The following is a 23,333-nucleotide window of genomic DNA, read 5'->3' as shown; positions in this document are numbered from 1 at the left end:
TATATCACCATAATTCTATTGATAATACGTCTTTAGGGTTATATATTTCTTGTTAGTAAAATAAACACATTGTTTTGTAAGAATAACAATACACCTTACGTGAAATAATCTCAAGAAAAATATAAAATCATATAAAATAAATTGAAAATCCAGAAGCGTAATATGATCTTGTTGTAAAATACACAAAAATATGAATATATCTAGAAGCGTATGATACAAAAGACTGACAGATTTTTTTTTCCTTTTTGTTTATTCAATCTGTCTTCTTTGAGACTGAAAGATTGAATTTCTAGATAGAAGACAGATGCCAAGATCAATGTGACATTCCTTTTACTGCGACTCGCAAAATCTATTATACATTTAACTAATTGAAGTGAATGTATAGGTACTTATGTTAATACTCTGGTTGTTAAGCGTTTTTTTCCCTACGTCTCAAGATTTTTTTCTTATTTTTTATTTTAAAAAATTACGAATCAATGATTCTTAAAATGCATGAATAATTCAGGCAGTATCTAATTTCAGAGATGTTCTAAGATAAGGAATAATGGAAATACATGTCGCATTAATATAAATGGAATACAGAAGAGGTTTTTGCTAAACTGAAGTCGACGAAGCATAAAGACAAGTGTTCCACGTTCCTCTGTATCATTTGTTTTCCCACAAACGTATTTTTTTATCAAGCGCATAATAACGTCTGACGTTGTCACAATACAGTAAAGAATTTGTTTTGTTTAGATCAGAATACAACAATATACCCAGTATTATTCCATTACTTTATAGTGAAGCTTATATTCCGAAGTACGTCTGAAAGCTTTTAGACGGGGGAGCGTTTCTTAGGACGGGTTGTTTCAGAGAATTTGAACAATTCATCAAATTTCAAAGTTGATTTTCACAATCTGAAAAGATTCTATTGAAGTTCTGTTTTTATATCATTATTTGCCAGTTGTATCACAAAACTAAAATAATAACAAAACTTGAAAAATCTTTCGCAGAACATGAAAATTAACTTTGAAATATGATGAATTGTTCAAATTCTGTGAAACAACCCGTCCTTAGTCTGTTGATGCATTTACTTTGTTCATTGTGGAATGAATATGCGGTCGGAGCTACGATAAAAGGAGAATAGTTTTCACCGAATTGCCTGACAATGGAGACGAAATCGTTATTAAAGCTAGAGACAACTGCAGAAAAGTAGCTTGCAGTGGGACGACTAAAAACTTCACCACAACGACAAACATACAACATCTGAAACTGAACTGTGAATCTTTAACAATGGTAATATTCTTGTTGGTTTATTTTGCTTTTAGAACAAAGAAGCACAGAGGTCTAGAAGTAATTTTAGAAAGCCTTATTTGAGGAAAAAGATTTTCAAACAAGCTTCGTGAGTCTTTAGAGAGAAAATTTTGCTGTAAGCAAACTGCTTAGCATATATTTTTACAAACACATAATCTTAAAATTTCATAGACAGACATGTTGTCCAGAGGTAAAGTGCACAAATTTCCAGAGCTACATGATATTGCAAGTAAAAAGGAAAATAAATTTTTTGAAATTTTAACGTTTTAAGATAATTTTTATGTACAAAAGTTGAATTCTTTGTATGGAGAAATAATTTTCATCTAGAAAAATCGGAATTTTGAAAAAGGTTATTCAACTTTTTTAGTTCTACTATCATGTAAAATCACTTCTTAAAGTTAGCGCACTTTACCCCTGGACACCCTATATAACAAATTGAAAACTTTGACTTTTGAGAAAAATGGCAGTAATGCAATAAAATACACACAATAACAAAGAGTTTAAATAAAATGCATTGGAAAGTTTTTTTATGATTTATGTATAGAGTGTAATGTAGATAATTAATTCTTCTACCTTACAATTTAATTTTTAATATTAATACTAATAATATGTACGATAAATGTCGAAGCAGATATTAATTGAAATATCAAAAGCAAAGGTGCAATTTACAAAATATGAAAATCTCTCTGAAAAATATGCGAATATATTATTATGAAATATTTATTACAATATTATGAAATCCTACCAAGATTCGTTCTGATTTATACAATAAGTATCACAATCTACACATTCAAGAAAGTAGTCTATACAATCACGTTTATTTAGTAATACAAATATCTACATATTATTAAAATCTACTGTACACGTTTGATTAATAAATATATTTTTTTAATAAACCAAGCTTTCAAGTAAACAATTTAAGTTGAGCTTTGTTATTTGCTAATTGAAAATTTCTTACTATTTATTTATTTTATCAACTGTAAAACCAGTTTTACAATATTTATAATAAAGATCCAATCTTCTTACTTATTCATTATTTTCTACACTTTTTTCTACACATTTTTACCTTGCACCTAGAGTGATATCTAAAATAGATACAATGTACAATGAACCAAGTTATTACACAAAGGAATTTGGTCATTAGGTTCTTAGTCAATAGGATACAATGTCGCCAATTGTGTTTCATGGATTTAAGCTTAACTAATGCGATTATATAGAAACCTAAGGTGACAACAACAACAAATTTAATAACAAAATAATACTTTTGAGGCCAATGTAAATAGGTAATCTTCTATTTGCATATGAATGCCAGCGGCTTGTACGTTAATCTACCTATATCAATGCTTTTGGTTATATATGACCCTCATAGCTTTGCCAACTAAAAGCACAATGATAGTAAAAGTTGGGCACGAGCTTTCAAATGATAATTACAAAAGCTTTTTTGACTGAAAATTTGAATTTAGGAAATAAAGTGGGATGTTTTAATTATTTTCTGAATTAAGAATAATAGGTTTTAAATCAAAATGCCGGGCATGTTTGTCTTTTTTAACCCTCGCCTTGGTACCGGAAAATTCCCCCAACTCCAGTTCTGAATATTCAGTACCAGGGTACATAAACATTAAAAGCTTTGCCAATTATAAGTTAGATAAAAATGAATAGTTTATAAGCAATAATTACTAACCAGAAATACAAATTCAATTTGAAAAAATCTTCCGAGAGAAAATAAATGCTACCGACAGGAATTGAACCCTTAGTTGAATTTTAGTATTTAATTTAACTATTATTGCTTTTTGATCTTTTCCCCTGAAAACAACCAACTTTATGTTTATAGGAAAGCCATGCATTTATTTTTTCTCATAATATTTTTTTTTATTTATATTTTGTTTCAGGCTAGTAATTATTGCTTGCAATAATTTGTAATCTTTTGTGATTTGCATAAAAACCTTGTCTTGTAAAAACATAATTTTGCCTTTAAAAATAAATGATGACATCTTCACATTTATTTCTTATATAATGTGCAAATGTGGGCTTGGGTAAAATATTATGTGTTTGCGCTGAAAACGAGAAAGAAAATATTTCCATTACAGCCGGCAGACCGCCGACCACTAGTGACAACCGCATATCTGGCGTGGTGAACAAAACCACGTAACCCTCTAGCTACTACCGCACCGCCCGGCAGGTTATCAACACACGGAGATAAATATGATTTTAAAAATCTCGAAACATTTTTTGTCGCGTTCGATAAATTCTTTAATATTTAAATTATTTAATTTTACGAGGAATGGGTACGATATGAACTATGCGTTTTATATATTAAAATAATTTTAAACATCAGATAAGTTGACGGCACTGGCAAGGAAGGGTTTTTTAACAATCGTTCAGATATTTCAAGTAGTTATATACTCAAGCGAGCCATGCTGCTTTTCAATATGGATAAACAATTAAATACTTCAAATTATTAATGTCTCTTTTCTTACAGCATCAAACTTTATTGAAACAAAGAAAAATATTCAGTACTGCAATTCACAAGATAAAATTTTGGGTAACATTTGCATGAAATCACGGAGAACACATTAAACATTTATGTACTACATTAGTATTCCAAAGATAGGTCGTACATCATAGTCCTTCTCACACGTCTTACATGAAAACAAAATAGACAGAAGAACAATGACGTCACGTACGATCTCTCTCTGGAACTAATAAGCCTATTCCATGGCGTTAGTCGGTCTCAATCTTATAGCGTCTTCTCTTACCACATCATACCAACAAAGCAAAAAACTTCTTGCCTAACTTAAGCGAAACATGAAATATTTATTTCTACAATGCACGTTGTGAAAACTTGGGTAAAATATTGATGAAGATACGGGTGCACCCCACTATAAAATTATATACAGTTGTTTCGATCGTTCTAGTGCATTACGACGGGTTTTGGTAAAACCCTTTAAGCGACAAAATTAAAACTATACCGGAGACGATAAAACGAATATTTACGGAAATACTAATTAGAGTGGTTTTATTTTTAAAATTTTGATATAAAATATTGTAATTCTATATGATAGAGCTATAATTAGAGGTGCTACTGCGTACTAATATAAACGGCGCGCTGACCGGAATCGGAACCGGAATAGTTGGAGGTCAGTTAGAGGTCAAAAAGCGGAACCAATTTTTTCGCTTCATGTCTCATCTAAATATAATGCATCAATGTTCTATATATCATTATTACAGATTTGAGGGTTGAGTCATTCCAACTATTATTTACTCGAAATAACCCAAAAAAAAGTGCGCACAGTTTTGTTTTTAGAATTAAAAATGCCTTAATAATATTTTTTTACTTTGAAACCATTCCAAAAGTAGGTAACACTCCCAAAATGTGGCTTGAAGGGATCTACCAAAACACAGTCATTAGTCATTACTTTAGTATACAAAACACTTTTATGTAATCTTAGGCAACTTTAGGGAAATCTGAAATGTTAAAAATTACAATTTTATTAACACGATGAAAACTCGGGAAAATTGTGATGAAGCCACGGGTGTACCACATTAAACGTTGATGTAGTACTCCCGTGGCTTAAGCCGTTCTCATGCGTTGATGTAGTAGTCTCTCCTCTTGTTGCACTTCTCCCGGAGGATGTAGCAAAGGGCGATGGTGATGAGTATAGCGATGGTGATGCCCATCCCTATGCTAACCCAGATTATCTCTTCGTTGATGCCACTGGTCGACTTCCCTGTTGAAGAAAAATATAGAAGAGGAATCAATCGAGGGATCAAGATATGAGATTCATTGGGATAGAAGAATAAGATTATTAGTGTTTAATAATTAATAGAAAGATAATAGAAATTGAGGGAGATATGACATGGAAGCATGCCGCAGTACTGTCGCAGAACTATAAACAAACTGCATGGAGCGTAATCGTTACTACCAAAGTGGTGGAACCAATGAAATTAATGTTTGGTACGTGGGAAGAAAAAAGTATGGCCACCCGTTACTGTGTTTTGATGCGATTTGTCGTAGTATAGATAAACGATGTTGGCAACACTTTTCTGTAAGCTTTTCATACTTATAATAGTACATTGCATATGTCCCGTGTTTCTATTATCTATTATTAAGCCATTTCTTGTCTTCAGTCCTGTACCAAGCTGTTACATAATTTGTTTGCTTTTCCAAAAAAAATCCATACGTCTGTAGGTACAGGTCACGCAATTAGAGTTGGTGAGAACAACACGTAATGGATTATGGGTATTGGTAGACACGTGTACACTTCCGACGTTCCGACAGTGACAACCTTGAAAACGTCACTGAGAAACAGCTTTTGTCCTAAAAGGTTTAGTGTGTTCAATTTACTTATTTAAGCAATCAACTTTTTTCACTTTCACCGAAATGTTCTTTTCTACAGTCAAACTAGAAGTTTGAAACACGGTATATGCAAGCAAAGCATCTGTGTACTGAGTTCGTATCAACAATGGATGCGACACCTATACGGCACGACTTTTCGTACATGCAAAAATGGTTAAGACGGCACCGAGAAGGTTAATAAACTATAATATATATCTATGACATCATCTCTAGAAGTTTTCTGGGAGAATGCATAGATTGAATAGATGAAAACTGCAACGTGTGAAAACGACCACTCACTCGCAAAACAATGTTTCCATGAATGAGTTCTACCAATGTAACGTAGTTCCGCAAATATTAAATGACTTTTTAAATCACTATATTGCAATATAAATTACAATATTTTATGAAGCTTAATGTTTTCAATGAAGTGAATAAATTGAGAAACATAGTTAAATGCATTAACGAAAAAATGTTATTATCGTTTTAGCCGCGGATCTCATAAATAATATATTAAACTTTACGCGCAATATGTATTAGCGTTTTATGATTATAAAACTTAACGATTCTGAAAATATACACAGGAGAAAATAAGCCGTCTATGATTTTTTTACCCTTTATTTCGTAATGAGTTTGAGTTGAGAAACCTGCACATGATCATACGAAGCTTTATCACACATACGCCACAGGAATCTTTTTTGTACAGAATTCAGTATTCTTTCATCTTTCCTCTTCCAGTTCCATGCCTCACTGCCACACTTCAGGGTAGGTACCAGCACTCCATTATGTACTGATAGCTTTGTTTCTTTGGAATTTTTTTGTTAGCACCAACCGCGTCCTACAGCCCTCCAATTTTACTAATGCCGTAGATAACAAAGATGAATATGTTTTGGAGAATCTGTTGTTTCATATCTTTCTAAGACATCCTCGACTTCTTTCCCATCTACTTGCTTGGTTTAATAGCCATCTCCATGCTAAGAACGACTATGAATTTGGGTGTGAAATGGTACAATATATCCAAAAACAATTTTTTTTTTTATGTGACACCTCACAAGAGTGTCCCTGCCTGTGCAGTGCACAGACAGGGGAACTATGTCACCACCCGGTTGGGCGGCGTTGTGAGGCGGAGTAAGGTAGGGGCTGTAGGAAGGGATTTGTTAATGCGGGCCTTGAAGAGGCTCGGATTATAGGAGGGAGGAAAAACAGATGCCGGTAGCTCGTTCCACATACGAGCCGACTTACACAAAAACGAGTCGTAAAAACGGCCCGTTCTCATGAAGCCAAGAAATTTGAAATATGAACAATTCAAAAAGAAAATAACTCCCTGAAATTTAATGCTGTATTGTACCCTTAATATACGTTTACTTAATCTATACTATCTAGCATTTAAAAAACTATGGTTTATGTTATATTGTTTCTAAAACTAATTCTCTAAAATTGTGTTTGTTTAATTATATTTGTAGTTAATTTGTTGGTTTAATTATGTTTGTAGTTAATTTGTATGTTGAATTACGTTTGTAGCAATTTGATATCTCTTTGAATATTGTTTACAAATAGCCTTTTAAGTATTATTTTCTTTTTGTATCTAAATACTCTTCCTATAAACACTAGTTACTATAGCTCACCTTATGGAGTAGTAGAATAATTATGAAAAAAAATCATATTGCATACTGTTATAGTTAGAATTGTTATATTATTTTGAAATAAATCCTACTAATATAATATATTCTCTTGACACACTGTTATTCTATAAAATAACTGCCATCTTTCAGTCTCTTTTTTTATTTCCAAACCACCATTTGCTGTTCGTCCTAGCATGGAATTACAGTCCGCTTTCATCGTTCCTCTTGTTACATTCCTCCAACAAGAATGTTCATCCCTACAGTAGGTACATTTTCCATTGCGGACTATAAATCTTTTTCAACTTCTTCAATGTTTCTATTATAACGATTTTTCTACTGCATTTACCTTTGGAACGCCAAACGCCTCCGACCAAATATTCTATTTTTGTAATAACTTAAAAATTTTGCACAATTATTTTTATTACAAATTGTGGTTTCGCACTAGATGATGTCTTAATATATTTATAAAAATTGTATATATTACTCATTTTAAATATAAAGTTAAATAAATAAATCCATTGCTATGTTTATGATTTCATTATAATGATTTAATAAAGCTAAATTAGTGTCCTTCACAATGAATCTAAATAAATATTGTAATACGAAATGACGGCACAAATTAGCACAGATAAAATAAATATCTTGGCAAGTAATAATAATATTTGGATAAAACTAATTCCTGGCCAAGCGAGAATAACTGTGCTTATTGTACTAGGAGCATTTTTTAAGGGAAAAAAAGCTACAAAAAGAACATTTGTTTTTACCTTGCCTATCGGCAAGGCTGGCGTTCAAATGATGAAATTTTACATTTCGACAGGCAATTCTAGCGCACAAGAGATTAAATCCCTAATTCAATTAAGTCTTTATCAGTCTTATGGAAAAATATACAATTTTAAAATTTACACACACTACCAATTTATAAAAAATAAACAAGTTTGGTGAACAATACTTTAATTATAGAAATTTATTAACGAAATCCTCATCAACGCTTTTGCTTCTACTATTACTCTCTTAGAGAAAATTAATTTACTCTGTGCCTTACAAAAACACTCCAAACTAACTATTCCGCATTCAATATTCAAGAATCAATTTGTTGCAAACTGCATTCAATTTTCCCAAGAACACTTATAATTCTGCACATAATATTATACTCAAATAAGAAGGTAATTGTGCAATTTATACATTACGTATAATATATCTTGGGCTTGTTTCCTAGTGAAAATTTCTTTTCAATCCACTTAATTAAGAAATGTTTCTTGAAAAAACTAAACAACAACACGTAATTTACATTGCTCTCTCGGTTATTGTCTTTTTTTCACTTTTCACCAACATCGAATAATATTAAACTGATAAATATTTGATAATGTACTTTTTCTACTTCATGTAGGTAGGGTACAATATAAGTTTTATCATGTGAAGGATGAAAAATAAGTGTTAATATTTATAATTTATAATAATATAAAAATATTCATCATTTTTCATAAATATGCAGGGTGTAAAATTAAGTATTTGACCCACTTTAACTAGTGATGCCTGATAATTTGGAGTCAAAACTGTAAGTCTAATTTTGTGGTTTTTTTAATGTTTGATGACAAAAATTAACAAAAAAATATATTTTCCACATATACTGGTCACTCAGCCAAATTACCTCTCAACCTATGTTGACCCTGTCACTCAAAACCTACTGATTTTTTTGTGTTTTTAGTTGAAACAAAATATCTAAAATCTCATCTATAATTATATAATATAAACTAAACAGTTTTCTTTAAATATTATGAATTGCTGATTAAAGTAAGTCAAGTACATACAATCCCATGTATATCTAAGGAATCAAACCTAGACTAAAATTAACATAGATCAGTAATTTAGTGATTTTAACAATAACACTTATAATTTTTTAAACAAAAACAATCTTAATAATATATGGAACAATCAAAATTAACAGATTTTTATCAATTTTATTAAGTGTGTTTTCCATGCCCACAAGTGCATTATTTCATGTCTAAAATACAGACGCCATGTAGGTACTTACCTAACTAGCTTTATTGCTATAAAAATACAGTTTTTCTTAACCATGCGATGAAAAAAAGGGTAGTTTATTCATTCTCTGAAAAAAATCAACTTAACAACATTAATAAATTTAAAAATCTCAAATCAACTGGAGACAAATATATAAAAGGTACCACAATTCACATATTATGCTAACCAAAGATATAAGAAGAACGAGATATGCTATGTTGGCCGCCGGACCGTAGCCGGAGTACTACCTAATTAGGGTACTTTGAACGGTATGTGGACGGGAACGGGACGTGTACGCACAGAAATCTGTTCTATGTATTAGTGCGGATACCTTAGCGTAAGCGAAGGTGTGCAGTAGTATTGGTGAACAAAACTGGCGACACTCGGCAAAACAATTCCACTCAGTACGAACTGCTCATAGCACATCTCGTTCTTCTAATATCTTTGATGCTAACCCTAGAAAACTCACGGAAAATTCACAAAAAAGTTGTAGAGTAGCCAAAAACCTATTTGTATTAATAGATAACATGAAAGGTCCAAATAACTCAATACAAATGATTTAAGAAACTGGTAGTACTATAAGTATTTCTGATAGCTTTCAGTGGAGAATTGTAAGACGTAACTGGTGCAGAAAATAGCAGTTACTAGCGAAAATTAGAGACAGACCAAAAAATGTACGAGCGAGTTAAGTCAACAGACTGAAGTTACCCAAAGTTTTATGAAGCTTATCTTAATTTTAAAATTGATAGTCTGTTTTTTGAAGCAACAAAAACTTTCCAACAGTGAGCTTTCGCCGTGATTTCTGAATAGCTTTATAGGTCACCTATTTGAGATCATGGCGTAATTTTTGTGGTGAATTATAAAGCTTTGAAAATAATAATCATAAAACTTTCAAAATTAAGATAAGGCGTCGTATATTAATTCAACAAGAAAAATGATTTCGAAGAATTTCATTGTGGCCTTTGAAACTAGAGCGAAGTAAAACTTTTTATTCATCCTTTTAATTTGTATTTATTGTTATTTTATTTTTATAATTTAAAGTAAATCAAATTTAACAATGTTCATTTTAAGTTCTTCAAGTATTTCAGTTTTTATTATAGTGCTGTTTCGTCGTTCACGGCCATTATCAAACACTGCTTGTGATATATTGAGATGACTTATATACGGTGTGTCCGAGGGTAAAGTGCGCTAACTTCAATAGAGGATGATTCTACATGATAGTACAAGTTAAAAAGACAAATTACTTTTTTCGAAATTCCAATTTTATTTGTATGGGAAAATAAATATTCTTTTATGGAAAAATATTTTTATATGGAAAAAAATAAAACGTATTTTGGAAAAAAAAAAATTTCTTCTACCATCTTGTAGAATCACCTTATGATGTTAGCTGATGTAAGCGCACTTTACCCCCGGAGAACCTGTATGTGATTTAATTTACCCTGTATTTTTATTTGTGTGATGTTTGAAATGATTTACTATTAATATTTTCTGTGCAAACCGATAAACCTTTTATTTGCCCTTTTTTGGTGATGTCAGATGTGTCTCGATTGTTACTAGTATTTATTTGTGTTGCGTGCGTTTTGATTTTTAGAAGTACATATTTTTGTTATGTAATATTCTTATGTGATAGCCTAACGATAGTTACAACTCGTCGGAACCGGGACTTTGATATTTTACTAAAATGGAAGATCGGAAGGAATTTTTTTTAATACTAAATGGTGATCATTTAATAAAGCATGACAGAAGTTGTAAAACTACCATGTGATTTACAAATTTATTGATAAAAACCGCTTAGTTTACTCATTTAATACAAAAAAAGCTGCGTTCTCTGAAGTTACAAACTACGATTTATGTAAGTTCTGCACAAAAGTCTCAACTGCTTCCAACCGTATGGTGCCAGTGAGACTTTCCCAATTGAAGTCACTTGTGAGGCTGAATGTAGTAAGAAGGGGAAGAGGATGGAAGAGAAGTACCTGGCTATTCATTCATGGTCACCATAAAAGGTTAAGCTATTTCAAGCAACGATTTGATTCTGAATGTTGGATTTCCACTCTGGAACATGGCGCAAATATACTACATATTTTTTAAGGAATAAATTAATAATTGTGAACAATACAAATTATTTAAATAAAGTTTACTTGGTCACACCAGAATACGAACCCGCGACCTCCGGATCGTGGCCAAAGATCGTAAAAACTAAACGACGGATGTCGTAAAATATTAGAATTTATTTGCAAACGTTTGTAACTTAATGAGTAATACCTCAAATTGTAATATTGAATTTTTGAAGACAATATTAGCGATTCCTAAACGAAAATTTGAAAAAGAAAAATCAGAAAAAGATACGGTTATATCTAGGACACGAACTTAGGACCCTTGCCTTGCCGGGGCACCGCTCTACCAACTGAGCTAATGTAGTTAAGTATTCTTATTTGAAGTATGATACAGTTAATTATGACCGAAGGACATAGGGTCCCATTATTTCAGTTGGTGGAGTGGTTCCCCCGGCAAAACAAGGGTCCTGGGTTCGAGTCCTAGATGTGACCGTATCTTTTTATGATTTTTCTGTTTCAAATTTTCGTTTAGGAATCGCTTATATTGTCATCATTAATTAAAAATGTTTTAATTTCTAGTGTTAATAGGTTGAAACCATAAAATGCGTTGATACATTTTGTAAAATAGATGGGTTATACACTAATGAGATAATATCTTCACGAGATATATAATTCATAACAAAACAGTAGAAGTCATACAGTGGGTTGCCATATTAATAGGGACACCTATGGAAAATGTGTTTTTCACACTTTAGGTTCATAAAACAGAGATGTTTATGATTTTAGGTGCAGTTATTATTATTTATTAACAAGGACATTGAATTTTGAAAAAATAAACACCGTATTTGTCCTTAATCTGCAATTATTTTATTTTTTTTATTATTTTTAAACATTATCGAACAAAAAGTTAATATTTCGTAATTTCGCCTTTAGCCGCAATAACAGTTTGTACACGCCGTGGTATACTCCAATTCACAATTTTTCAGTAATCTTTAGGCCAGGAGAATGATGCCACACCCGGATGAGGGTTTCGATGAGCTGCTGCTTCGTTGTAATCACCTTCTTGGCAATCTCCCTCTTGGTGAGCTCCTACAGGTTTTTAATAGGGATCATGTTAGGGGAAGTCCCCGGCCAAGGTAAAACCTGCACATTTTTTTCAGCCAGGAATGCAGTGACAGTCCTGGCTTTATGACAGGGTGCGGAGTTGTGAAGATGACGTATTCCTGGCCACCAGGGAACCATTCTCCGACTTGAGGCAGTAATCGATTTTCCAGTATTTGTCTGTACTGATCTTGCCTCATAGTCCCTTGCACGATGTGGAGGCGCCCAATCCCTTTGGAAGAGATGACTGACCACATCATGATACTGGTAGGGTGTTTGATAGTCTCTACAAGGCAGTCGGGATGAAATTTCTCTCCTGGGCGTCGTCGGACGAACGATGATTAAACCAACAAAATTTGGAATATGGACTCATCAGAGAAGCACACCTTAAAAACGGGCCATAATCAAACTAATGGAATTTTTTGAAAGCTGGAAAACTACGAAAATGTTAATTACTATATTTCAGTTCTTTATAGTCATGTTTTGGTACGCGTTGGCTCATTCCAGTAGTTTTTTCCTCATATCTACTGTGAGGCGAGGTTTTTTAGCTGGCCGATGACCAATGAGGTTCTCCTCAGCCAATATCCTCTGGACTCTCCTTTGGGAGACTTCGATATCTTTTTCGTTGATCATCAAGGTCAGATGAGACACACTCTTTTTGCGGTTTTGGAGACAGACGTCTTTGATTTTGAGGCCAGTAAGAGGTGTAGTGATTCGTTTTCTGCCACATTTCGCAATGTGATCCAATTCAAGGGGCAGGTTTTGATTGATTTTCTAATTTATCCTGTTAACCACAGACTTTAAAATACCTGTAATGGCTGCTATTTCCCTTTGGAAATGTTGAGTGTTTAACAATAGTGTCTTCACTTCCGGAAATTTTCTTGGGGACGGGTCTGAAGACCTAGCCATACTGAAAAAAAACAGAACATTGGACTCAATATGGAAAAACTAAATACTGAAATAAGATATGAAAAAAAATTACAGAAATTAATAGATAATTAATAATTACTTACATTTTTGTACAGCTAAACTTTTAAAACGCGTAAATATAATTATAATGTATATTTATTTATCAGAACTTCAATCACGCATTTTCCCAAAAATGCTGGCCACTTGCAAAAAACCTTAAATTTTCGAGGGATGTGGCACTTTGCGAGTGTTGCCACTTCTTAAAAGTGTCAGTGGTGATTCCAGCAACAAAAATAACGAAGGAATGGCCATCATATCCAAGTTATTTAGAAGTAGAGACAACGTAAACATAAAAATCAGGAAATATTGAAACTGTCCCTATTAATATGGCAACCCACTGTACCTAAATAGAATGCCTTGGGTACACAGTAATAACGGGAATAAGGGTTTGTTTTGAAATATTCAGATCTATAATTTCCTTCATTAGAAAGGTATATTGCTTTGAAACCGAAACCACAACTTATTATTATACGTATTTACTAGAATAATGATTGTTTCTCTATCTGCCTGTTTCACATGGAAACATGGACACAAAACTAAGGCATTGGAACGGAAGATAGAAGCCTTAAAAATGTAGATACACAATTATCCTAAAACTCAATGTTATCGATTGTGGGGCTGAGGTTTTGAGATATTGGTTAGCACTTTTATGAATTTCTTAAAAATTGGCACAAAACTACGTGCTACAGATACAAAATAACATATTCTAAAATTTATAACTTTTACTATGCAACCCTGATTTTTTTACATTAGCTTCAGATGTTTACTTATGGAACCTTCTTCCCCAAGGACTGGCTCTTAACTGATGTGAACTTGTAAATAGCCTTATAAAACTTATAAAAAGTATGTATGACTGATATTTGAACCTTTCCTTCCAGGGGCTACAGTCAACAACGCTAAGATCTAATTAGATAGCAATGAATTCTAATTAGATAGCAATGAAATTTATTTATTTTAGTTTAAAAAATCATGTCAAAACTTCAGAAAAATGCATGTGTGTGCCGCATAAAGATAATAAAATTCATAATCAACAACAACGAGTGTATCTGCCAAGGTTCAGCTCAATTGGATGTCAGAAAATGGGTTAATTTCCACTTTCAAGATTCAACTTCATTTTTCAATCGAGTAAACAAAATCTAAATTCAAGTAGATGTGTTTTTATAAAATCAGGCCAAATCAGCAGAAACTGAAGATACTGAAACAATTATTTTGAGTACTTTCTTTTCAGCTGAGGATTTGGTAACTGGTTGATAAATAATTAAAATTCCATTCCACTCTGTAAGAGAAGTTTCAAAGTTTCGGTCTTTGAAAGCTGAAACTGGAGCTCAAACTAACCTACGTGTTCCAAAAGGATTTTGCTGCTTCTCTTCGTTTATTTGACTTATTTTTGCTTTTAAAAAATGTGTATACCACAAAGACTTTTACTGCCCGGAGCGATTGGGACTGGAGTAGCTCTAGTAGGAGAATTTCTTAAGACGGATATAAATCAACGCGAATGTTTTGAAAACACAACTTCTGTTTTATGTTACGACAGCCTTGGCACAATAATTATGCTCATTGGCTCTAGATTACAAAAAAAAAGATTTTTGTAAATATAATACTGACGCAAATCTTTGAAAACTCAATCAAATTGTAAGATTTGTGAAGCTGAAAGTTTTTATTTTAATAAATCTTCACCAAGAATCGCGTTATTACATAATTGCCATCAACCCGTAAAGATACAAAAAAATTCTATAATATAATATATCTATTTTCAATTTTCGACCTAGTTGCGCTATCTCTTGGGCTAATGGCCATTTTCACAGAAATAGATTATTATTCATAAAATTATGTTGGTAACTGCTTTATCGCTCGTCTAATATATAATATGTTAAGTAGTATTTTTTTAATTACAAAATCGTTGAATTTGAATGTGCAGGAATATTTCACAATAAACATGCACCAACAACCGAAATTAATATGTTCAATTACGTCTAAGGCACCTTTCACTTCATTCCACAGACAAAGGTCTGCTCTCAACATTTGTTCTGGTTTTAGATTCTGAATAAATTTTACTGTGGTTAGGTTAGTAGGTTGAATTGAATAAATTTTCGATTCTGAATTTATTGTGGTTAAGTTGGGTTGGATAAATGTTCAATTCAATTTTTTTTTGTGGTTAGGTTAGTTAAATTTTGGATTCTGAATATTATTGTGGTTAGGTTGAGTTAGTTAAATTTTCGATTCTGAATATTTTTGTGGCTTGGTAGGGTTAAATAAATGTTCGATTCTGAACATTATTGTAGTTAGGTTGGGTTGGTTAAATGTTGAATTCAGAATATTTTTGTGGTAAAGTTAGGTTGAGTTACTTAAATTTTCTATTCTGAATATTATTTATTAGGTTGGGTTGGTTAGATGATTGTATGTTAATATTGTTGTGGTTAGGTTTGGTTGATTAGAAGTTCCATTCTGTATATTATTGTCATTAGGTTGGGTTAGGTTAGTTGGGGTTGGTTATATGTTCGTTTCTGAATATTATTGTGGTTAGGATGATTATGAAAGTAAGTTCCACGCAAAATGATTTATGTGAAATAATTAATGTCATTTCGTTTAGAACCATAGTCAAGTATATATGTCACACGGCAAAATAAATTTAACTAGCCACTCGTTTTAAAAATACCAACAAAGCCTAGGGTATGTATTAGAAAATCAATATTTTTAGTGTCCATAATACAGATTTATAATGTTAGTAAAGGTAATTTATCAAAATACAGAAAATTCCATTACATAAATGCTAAAAACATGAACCTTTCAAAATTTATGTTGAGAAAACCCCACCAATTTCAATATTAATTTGTTCTTTCAGAGAATTTGAACAATTCTTCAAACAGAAAAATTTAATTTTTAAGTTTTGTGAAAAAAAAATCAAGTTCTGTTATTATTTCAGTTCTGCCAAATGAATAGTCTATAATGATATAATAACAGAACTTGAATAGGACTTTCACAGAACACGAAAACGAACGTTGAAATTTGACAAATTGTTCAAATTCTGTGAAACATCCCATCTTAACTGTTCTAACATTCATAATTCAGCATTATGCATCTGTTGTAATGTATTTCTAAGGACGGGTTGTTGTGTTACAAAATTTGAACGCTTCATCAAATATGTAAAAAATTAATATTCTAGTTCTGTGAAAGTTCTTTTCAATTTCTTCTATTGTCCAAGAACTGTGAAAAAACCGGTCCATTATAAAATAATAACAGAACTTGAAAGTTACAACTAGAAGTTACACAGAACTTGAATTTTAACATTGAAATTATGCGTCTTAAAATTGCCACAGTTGTAATGTATTTCTAAGGACTGGTTGTTTCAAAGAATTTGAACAATTCAACAAATTTTAAAGTTAATATTCTTGTTCTATTAAAGTCCTATTCAATTTATTTTACTGTCCAAGTACTGTGAAACCACCGGACCATTATTGAAATAACAGAATATGAATATAAATTTCACAGAACTTGAATTTAAACATTGAAATTTGATGATTTATTGTAATTCTTTGAAACTTCCCTCCTAAGAAATCGAGCTATGCTAAAAGTCTGCTTCTGTTTTAATAAGCTAGTTTTTTCCTTATTTTGACGCTGGAAAAAAGAGATTTTAGTTATTTCATCTCCCTTGCGTTTACACTGTACATTAGGGTGTATCGATTTTTAACTTTTTTTTTGTTTTCAAATTCCAAGTTGAAATAAAGTTGCTACTAGGTACCACAACTTACCACAATTTTTTTTGGATTTTTAAAAAAATGTGTAGGTCTCCCGCACAAGGCCTAAAGTTTTAATTTTTTTTAAAAAAATCAATTTTTTTTTAAATTTAAAAAAATAAATTCATAACTTTTGTGTTTATTCCAAGTTAAAAAACAGTAATATTAGGGCATAAAAATAAGTAAGAAACGGTTTTTTTTTATAAAATATGGTATTTTGGTCTCAAGCCACCGGAATTAATTGTACTTTTCTTACAGAAGGCATAAAATGAGACAATATATATTTACATAATTCTTATATACATACACTAAAAATATATAGCACATATATACTATATATATATAATATGTTTTATACCTGAAAAAAGATAGTTGGACGGTGTAAATTGTATGAGAAAGGTGTTGAAAGAAACTGATGTTATTTGCTATTACTGTTGTTTATTACAAAAGTATAAAAGGTTATAACATGTCATAAAATGTAGTATAAAAACTAAGTACAAAATGTTGCTGATTACTTTCCATACGACATAAGTGGCAGTTTTCTTGTTCTACTGCAAATTTACTGACTTGTTTAAGTATTCGTCCTTTCATCTTGGCTTCAAAACCTTAAATCAAAATTATGTATAGTATTTACATAGGCCTAGTGAAAATTTTATAAATGTTATTACAGTTCCCAAATAAAATTTCAATTTAATATGGAAGACAGTATGATAAAGACGTTATTTAGAAACATTATAACTACAAAATAGTCGAAAAAAACTTACTTAAATTCTAATCCTTTGCAGAGGTTTTGTACTGGCTCTTGGTCTCGAACGTAGGTAACTCTTTACGGTCTTCCAGTCTGGCACGGATAAAACTATCTCTTTCGATTAACCCACATACTCGCTTCAAAGCTTCTGTGACTTCCTTGACAATTCGTTCCACCGCTTGAGTGTGAGAAGGAATTCTAAATTCAACCCTTCCACTTCTGCCAGTTTCCGCAATTGACTCCAACTTTTCAAGGCTCATATCAGTAACAAGAGGGGGTTCGGTTACTGAAGTGGATTTCCAATCAATCATATCTATATAGTCTTCGGCATCAAAATTGATCTGAGGGGGTTTAAATACCCTTACCCCTTTCCTTACGGTTGAGCGAGCTTTCTGGATTCTCTTATAAGCCAAGGCTCTGATATGTTTTCGTTCATCGAACAGCATAGCTATCAAAACATGCTCTGGGTGAGCCATGAAAACATTTATCTGTAACGTTGCATGGACGACTTTTCTTAGCTCATCTACCAAGTAATTGCTGAAAAGAATCATTTTAAAAAAATGAATGGAAGGTTGCGGGATTTGGGGATTGCACTTAATTGAGAACCATGATGGTATGTAGACCTTCATCATGAACTCTGCAAGCTTTCTTAGCTGAGGGGTCGGATCATCGGTGGCTACATACAAACGAAGGACTCGATTTGCCAGAGTAAGCCACCTGGCGTGCGAGATGTTGCCGGGGTTTCGTTTGGCCAACTCTTCTGCAATAGAATTGTCTTCCATATTAAATTGAAATTTCATTTGGGAACTGTAATAACATTTATAAAATTTTCACTAGGCCTATGTAAATACTATACATAACTTTGATTTAAGGTTTTGAAGCCAAGATGAAAGGACGAATACTTAAACAAGTCAGTAAATTTGCAGTAGAACAAGAAAACTGCCACTTATGTCGTATGGAAAGTAATCAGCAACATTTTGTACTTAGTTTTTATACTACATTTTATGACATGTTATAACCTTTTATACTTTTGTAATAAACAACAGTAATAGCAAATAACATCAGTTTCTTTCAACACCTTTCTCATACAATTTACACCGTCCAACTATCTTTTTTCAGGTATAAAACATATTATATATATATAGTATATATGTGCTATATATTTTTAGTGTATGTATATAAGAATTATGTATATATATATATTGTCTCATTTTATGCCTTCTGTAAGAAAAGTACAATTAATTCCGGTGGCTTAAACTTTAAAAAAACATGGTTCATATATGTACACAAAATTACAAAATTTCATCAAAATTAACAAACTTTAGGGCTTGTGCGGGAGACCAAAATACCATATTTTATAAAAAAAAAACAGTTTCTTACTTATTTTTATGCCCTAATATTACTGTTTTTTAACTTGGAATAAACACAAAAGTTATGAATTTATTTTTTTAAATTTAAAAAAAAATTGATATTTTTTGAAAAAAATTAAAACTTTAGGCCTTGTGCGGGAGACCTACACATTTTTTTAAAAATCCAAAAAAAATTGTGGTAAGTTGTTGTACCTAGTAGCAACTTTATTTCAACTTGGAATTTGAAAACAAAAAAAAAGTTAAAAATCGATACACCCTACTGTACATATAGGGGCGCTTTTCTGAGGTGTCACATAAAAATACAACAATGTTACTTAATAATATAATAACTTATTCTATGAATAATACTTAACACAATAGTAATAATAACAAGGTAATGACATAGAAGATGCCATTGGTAACGACATGGATCAAAAATTCACATAAAATACTGAAGAAACGTGTAGAGTTTTTAAGGAGACATCCAAACGACACGACACGACAAGATACATCACAACACTGATCGGGCGAGCAACGAGCCGTTTACCTGTGGCATCTTCGATTGAATACATACAATATTTACCATTATAATTGTTGGTATAAATGCCAATCTTCCCGGCTACGCGCGCATCTGTCAGCGTGGCGATGGTCACGAGGATGGTTGACCATATCAGATGAATTACCCCTGGAAAGAAGAGAAAAACATTTTATTTATTTAAAAATTGATATCTGTTGCTAATTCAATGTTATTGGATGGTCTTTATTTATAAGAACCTCTTCCTGTTTTGAATACTTGTCTTATGACAAGTAATCAAAACAGGAAGAGGTTCTCCTAGTGACGTGTTTGTGATAATTATGGTAACACATTCCCAATCTCACATCCTACAACAATGCATATAATTTAGTATATCTATTTTCGTGTTAACCAGTAACCAATCTTCTGGATATATAAAAATTCATCCCGCGTGTGTTTGTGCTCGTAAAACTCGAAAAGTAGTCGACCAATATGAATATACGAATCTTTTGCGCGGTTTTATTTCGATTACTGTATAATAATGACTCGCCATTTAATAAATATTTTATGTGCCATTTAATAATATTTAATAATTCGTCTGTCTCGACACAGGTGTACCCTAGTGAGACAGATATCGATAAATATACGTAAAAAACATTATAATGATATATAAATAAATAATATAAAAAATCGAAATTTTAAAATTGGAAATTCATATGTTATACGGCAAATATTCTGGTCTAATAATGTGTAATTTCTATCAACTAAGAAATTCTAAAAAAAAGTACCCTGGGATTCAGAGGTCTTATAATGATTTATAAATGTAGAAATTTTAACTATACAATTGTAAATGTTCTCCAAAATGCCCTGGAAAGAATCTCAGACTTGTGATGTCCCGAAAGAAACCATTCATCTGTTCTGAATGCAATTACTAATGTTATCCAAATTGACCCTGGTAATAAATTACATCTTTGCGATTCTTCCAAGGATAAAGAAACCATCCTGTCACTTCGAATGCAATCAACAATATTCTTAAAATTTGTTTTGACAGCATCGCCATTCCATTGTAAAAATATTATGTACACAATTTGGCTGTCCTGAAACGGGAATCCTTCCCAGTTGAACTGACAAAGGTTCATTTTGTTTTTATTTTTTTTTATTTTTTTTTATTTAGGAAGCAAACAGTCGTACAGTAAAAAATTATAACAATAAACATTCATATTATGTTCTAGACCAATTAAGTTCTATTGAGTTAAATGTTGATTTACTATTTTTTACCTACGCAACATATTAAATGGCATAAAAATAAACATAATAAAGAAATACATAAAATTAAAATTAAAAAAAATAAAGAAATACATAAAAACAAATGGAAAAAATACAACTTTTCGCATAGCTATACTATTCACTACGGGTGATAATAATGTAATTTTAACAATAAAAAAATCGAATAAATTAAAGTATTTTAAAAACAAAATTGCTTAGCAACGCTAGTTTAGGCATATACTTTGCATTTGCTCTCTGATTATTTTTTGTAATATCAGATAGAAAAGAATTAGCTTTGATCCCAAAAAATATAAATATTTAAAGAAGAGTATATCAGATAACGCATTAAATAAACTGCCAGTAAGCCATAGGATATTTAGGTAAATAAATAGGATTTTAAAAAAAAATTATTTGAGGACCCCAGTAACCAAGGTAAACAACAATATTTGACATTCATTTGAAAAAAATAAAAATATATTTTTATGTTGATAACGTTTTTCTGGAATATAATATATCATAGATTCGTAATGTTGAAAGGTAGTTGAATTAGAAATTATAGATTTGTTATGTCGAAAGGTAGTTTGATTAGAATATTTAATTTGGTCACATTGAAAATTATTTATTGATTTGGTTACTGGAATGTAGTAGTAAAGATACAATCATCTCCAAGTTGTTTTGCAAAATGACAACAATGTCATTTGCAACCAACGTAGATGAACAGGGGATTATTATGTCATCTGTACAGATGAACATGGATAGTCTAAGACCCCAAAAAACAAAAGCAGGTATTCCTAGACAACGTATGAAATGGACGAACGATGTCAATATGTTCATTGTTCGTTCATATTTTTATGTAACCAAAGTAGAAACAGATATGTTGTTATATAGGAAAAAATTACATTTACTTTTCTCACAAAATTATCCGATTGCCCAAGTAAGCGAACAAAGATTAGCAGACCAAAAGCGAGCTATTTTCAAAAATAATTTAATTTCTGTAGTCACATTAGAACAGATTAAAAGAGAAGTAGCAGATAGATTGCAAAGGGGAAATAATTTAGAACAAATTAACACAAGTAACAATGTCATATCAGATGCATTGAATGTAGATAGTTTGGATAATATTCTAGTCGAAATGTCCAATGATATTACAGTAGATTCAAATAACTTGGCCGTTATTTATAATCTTAGGGAAATCAACATTGCAAATTTAAACTTTGTTGATGAAAATGTAGTAGAATTAGCTAACTTACTTCATAATAATATAAACAGATATATAGATGTAGAGCCAACAGTTAGACCAAAATTACCGAAATTGCATACGTCAAAGAAATTATCTAAATTAATTTTTGAATTAAATAACATAATTTTACCAAAAATCATATTTGACGAAATTAGTTTTTTAGATCTTCATACAATAGTATACGCTAGTGCGATTACTGTTTGTAATAAGTTAGGAATTAAATTATCATCCTCTGACGATAGATCATATAGTTATAGTAAACCAGAATGGCAGATCAGATTAGAAAATGATGTAGTATTTTTAAGAAGTAACATAGCTAGAGTAATAGAATATAAAAATGGAAATAGAAGTAGGAAAATTTTGAGACATGTAGATGAAATTTGTAGAAAATTTGGTTATAACATTGATAGTCATAATAATGAAAATATAATCAATGATTTATTGGATTTATTAAAACAAAAATTAGGCGTAAAAGCTAGTAGATTAAAAAGATATAATTATACGTATAATAAAAAAAATAATAATAGATTATTTCAGAAAAATGAAAAAATATTTTATTCCAAACTTGACGATAAACAAAATATTATTTCGAATAATAATATTCCGTTACCATCTGAATCAGATATGCGCGATTTTTGGACTAAAATTTGGAGTAAAGATATAAAACATAACGAGTCAACTCCATGGATAGAAAATGAAGAACTCAATTTTTCAGGTATTGAACAAATGAGTTTTTCTAATATATCGGTTGAATTGTTAACCAAAATTATTAAAAATACTCATAATTGGAAAGCCACGGGTTGTGATTGGATACATAATTTTTGGTACAAACGTCTGACTACTTTACATCCTCTTTTGGCAAAAAATCTTTCAAAATTTGTCAGTCAACCTCAAAATTTTCCAAATTTTCTAACTAAGGGTATTACTTATATGTTACCCAAAAGCGAAAATATTAATAATCCTTCTCAGTACAGACCCATTACATGTTTACCGACAATATACAAAATTTTAACCTCTTGTTTAACAGATTTAATATATACTCATTTAGATGAAAAAAATATTTTATCTGAACAACAAAAAGGTTGTCG

At 31.3% G+C, this 23,333-nt stretch overlaps 1 protein-coding gene across 1 annotated transcript in view; it reads right to left on the bottom strand.

Annotated features, from left to right (window-relative positions):
- Window positions 1–4,498: 4,498 nt before the first annotated feature.
- LOC149419440 (uncharacterized) overlaps window positions 4,499–23,333 on the bottom strand; it is a 138,042-nt gene continuing 119,207 nt past the window's right edge. The window contains exons 2-3 of the mRNA XM_089637830.1: window positions 19,809–19,910; window positions 4,499–5,021 (exon numbers count right to left, since the gene is read on the bottom strand). Coding sequence (XP_089493956.1) covers window positions 4,876–5,021; window positions 19,809–19,910 — 248 coding nt within the window. The 3' untranslated portion in view covers window positions 4,499–4,875. The remainder of the gene's footprint in view (window positions 5,022–19,808; window positions 19,911–23,333) is intronic.

Source organism: Hesperophylax consimilis, chromosome 12 (assembly GCF_061612785.1).
Source record: "Hesperophylax consimilis isolate HC1 chromosome 12, BYU_Hcon_1.0, whole genome shotgun sequence".
In the NCBI taxonomy this organism is placed as follows: Eukaryota; Metazoa; Arthropoda; class Insecta; order Trichoptera; family Limnephilidae; genus Hesperophylax; species Hesperophylax consimilis.
The sequence above is the reverse complement of the archived record's forward strand: the minus strand, read 5'-3'. Positions and strand labels throughout refer to the sequence as shown.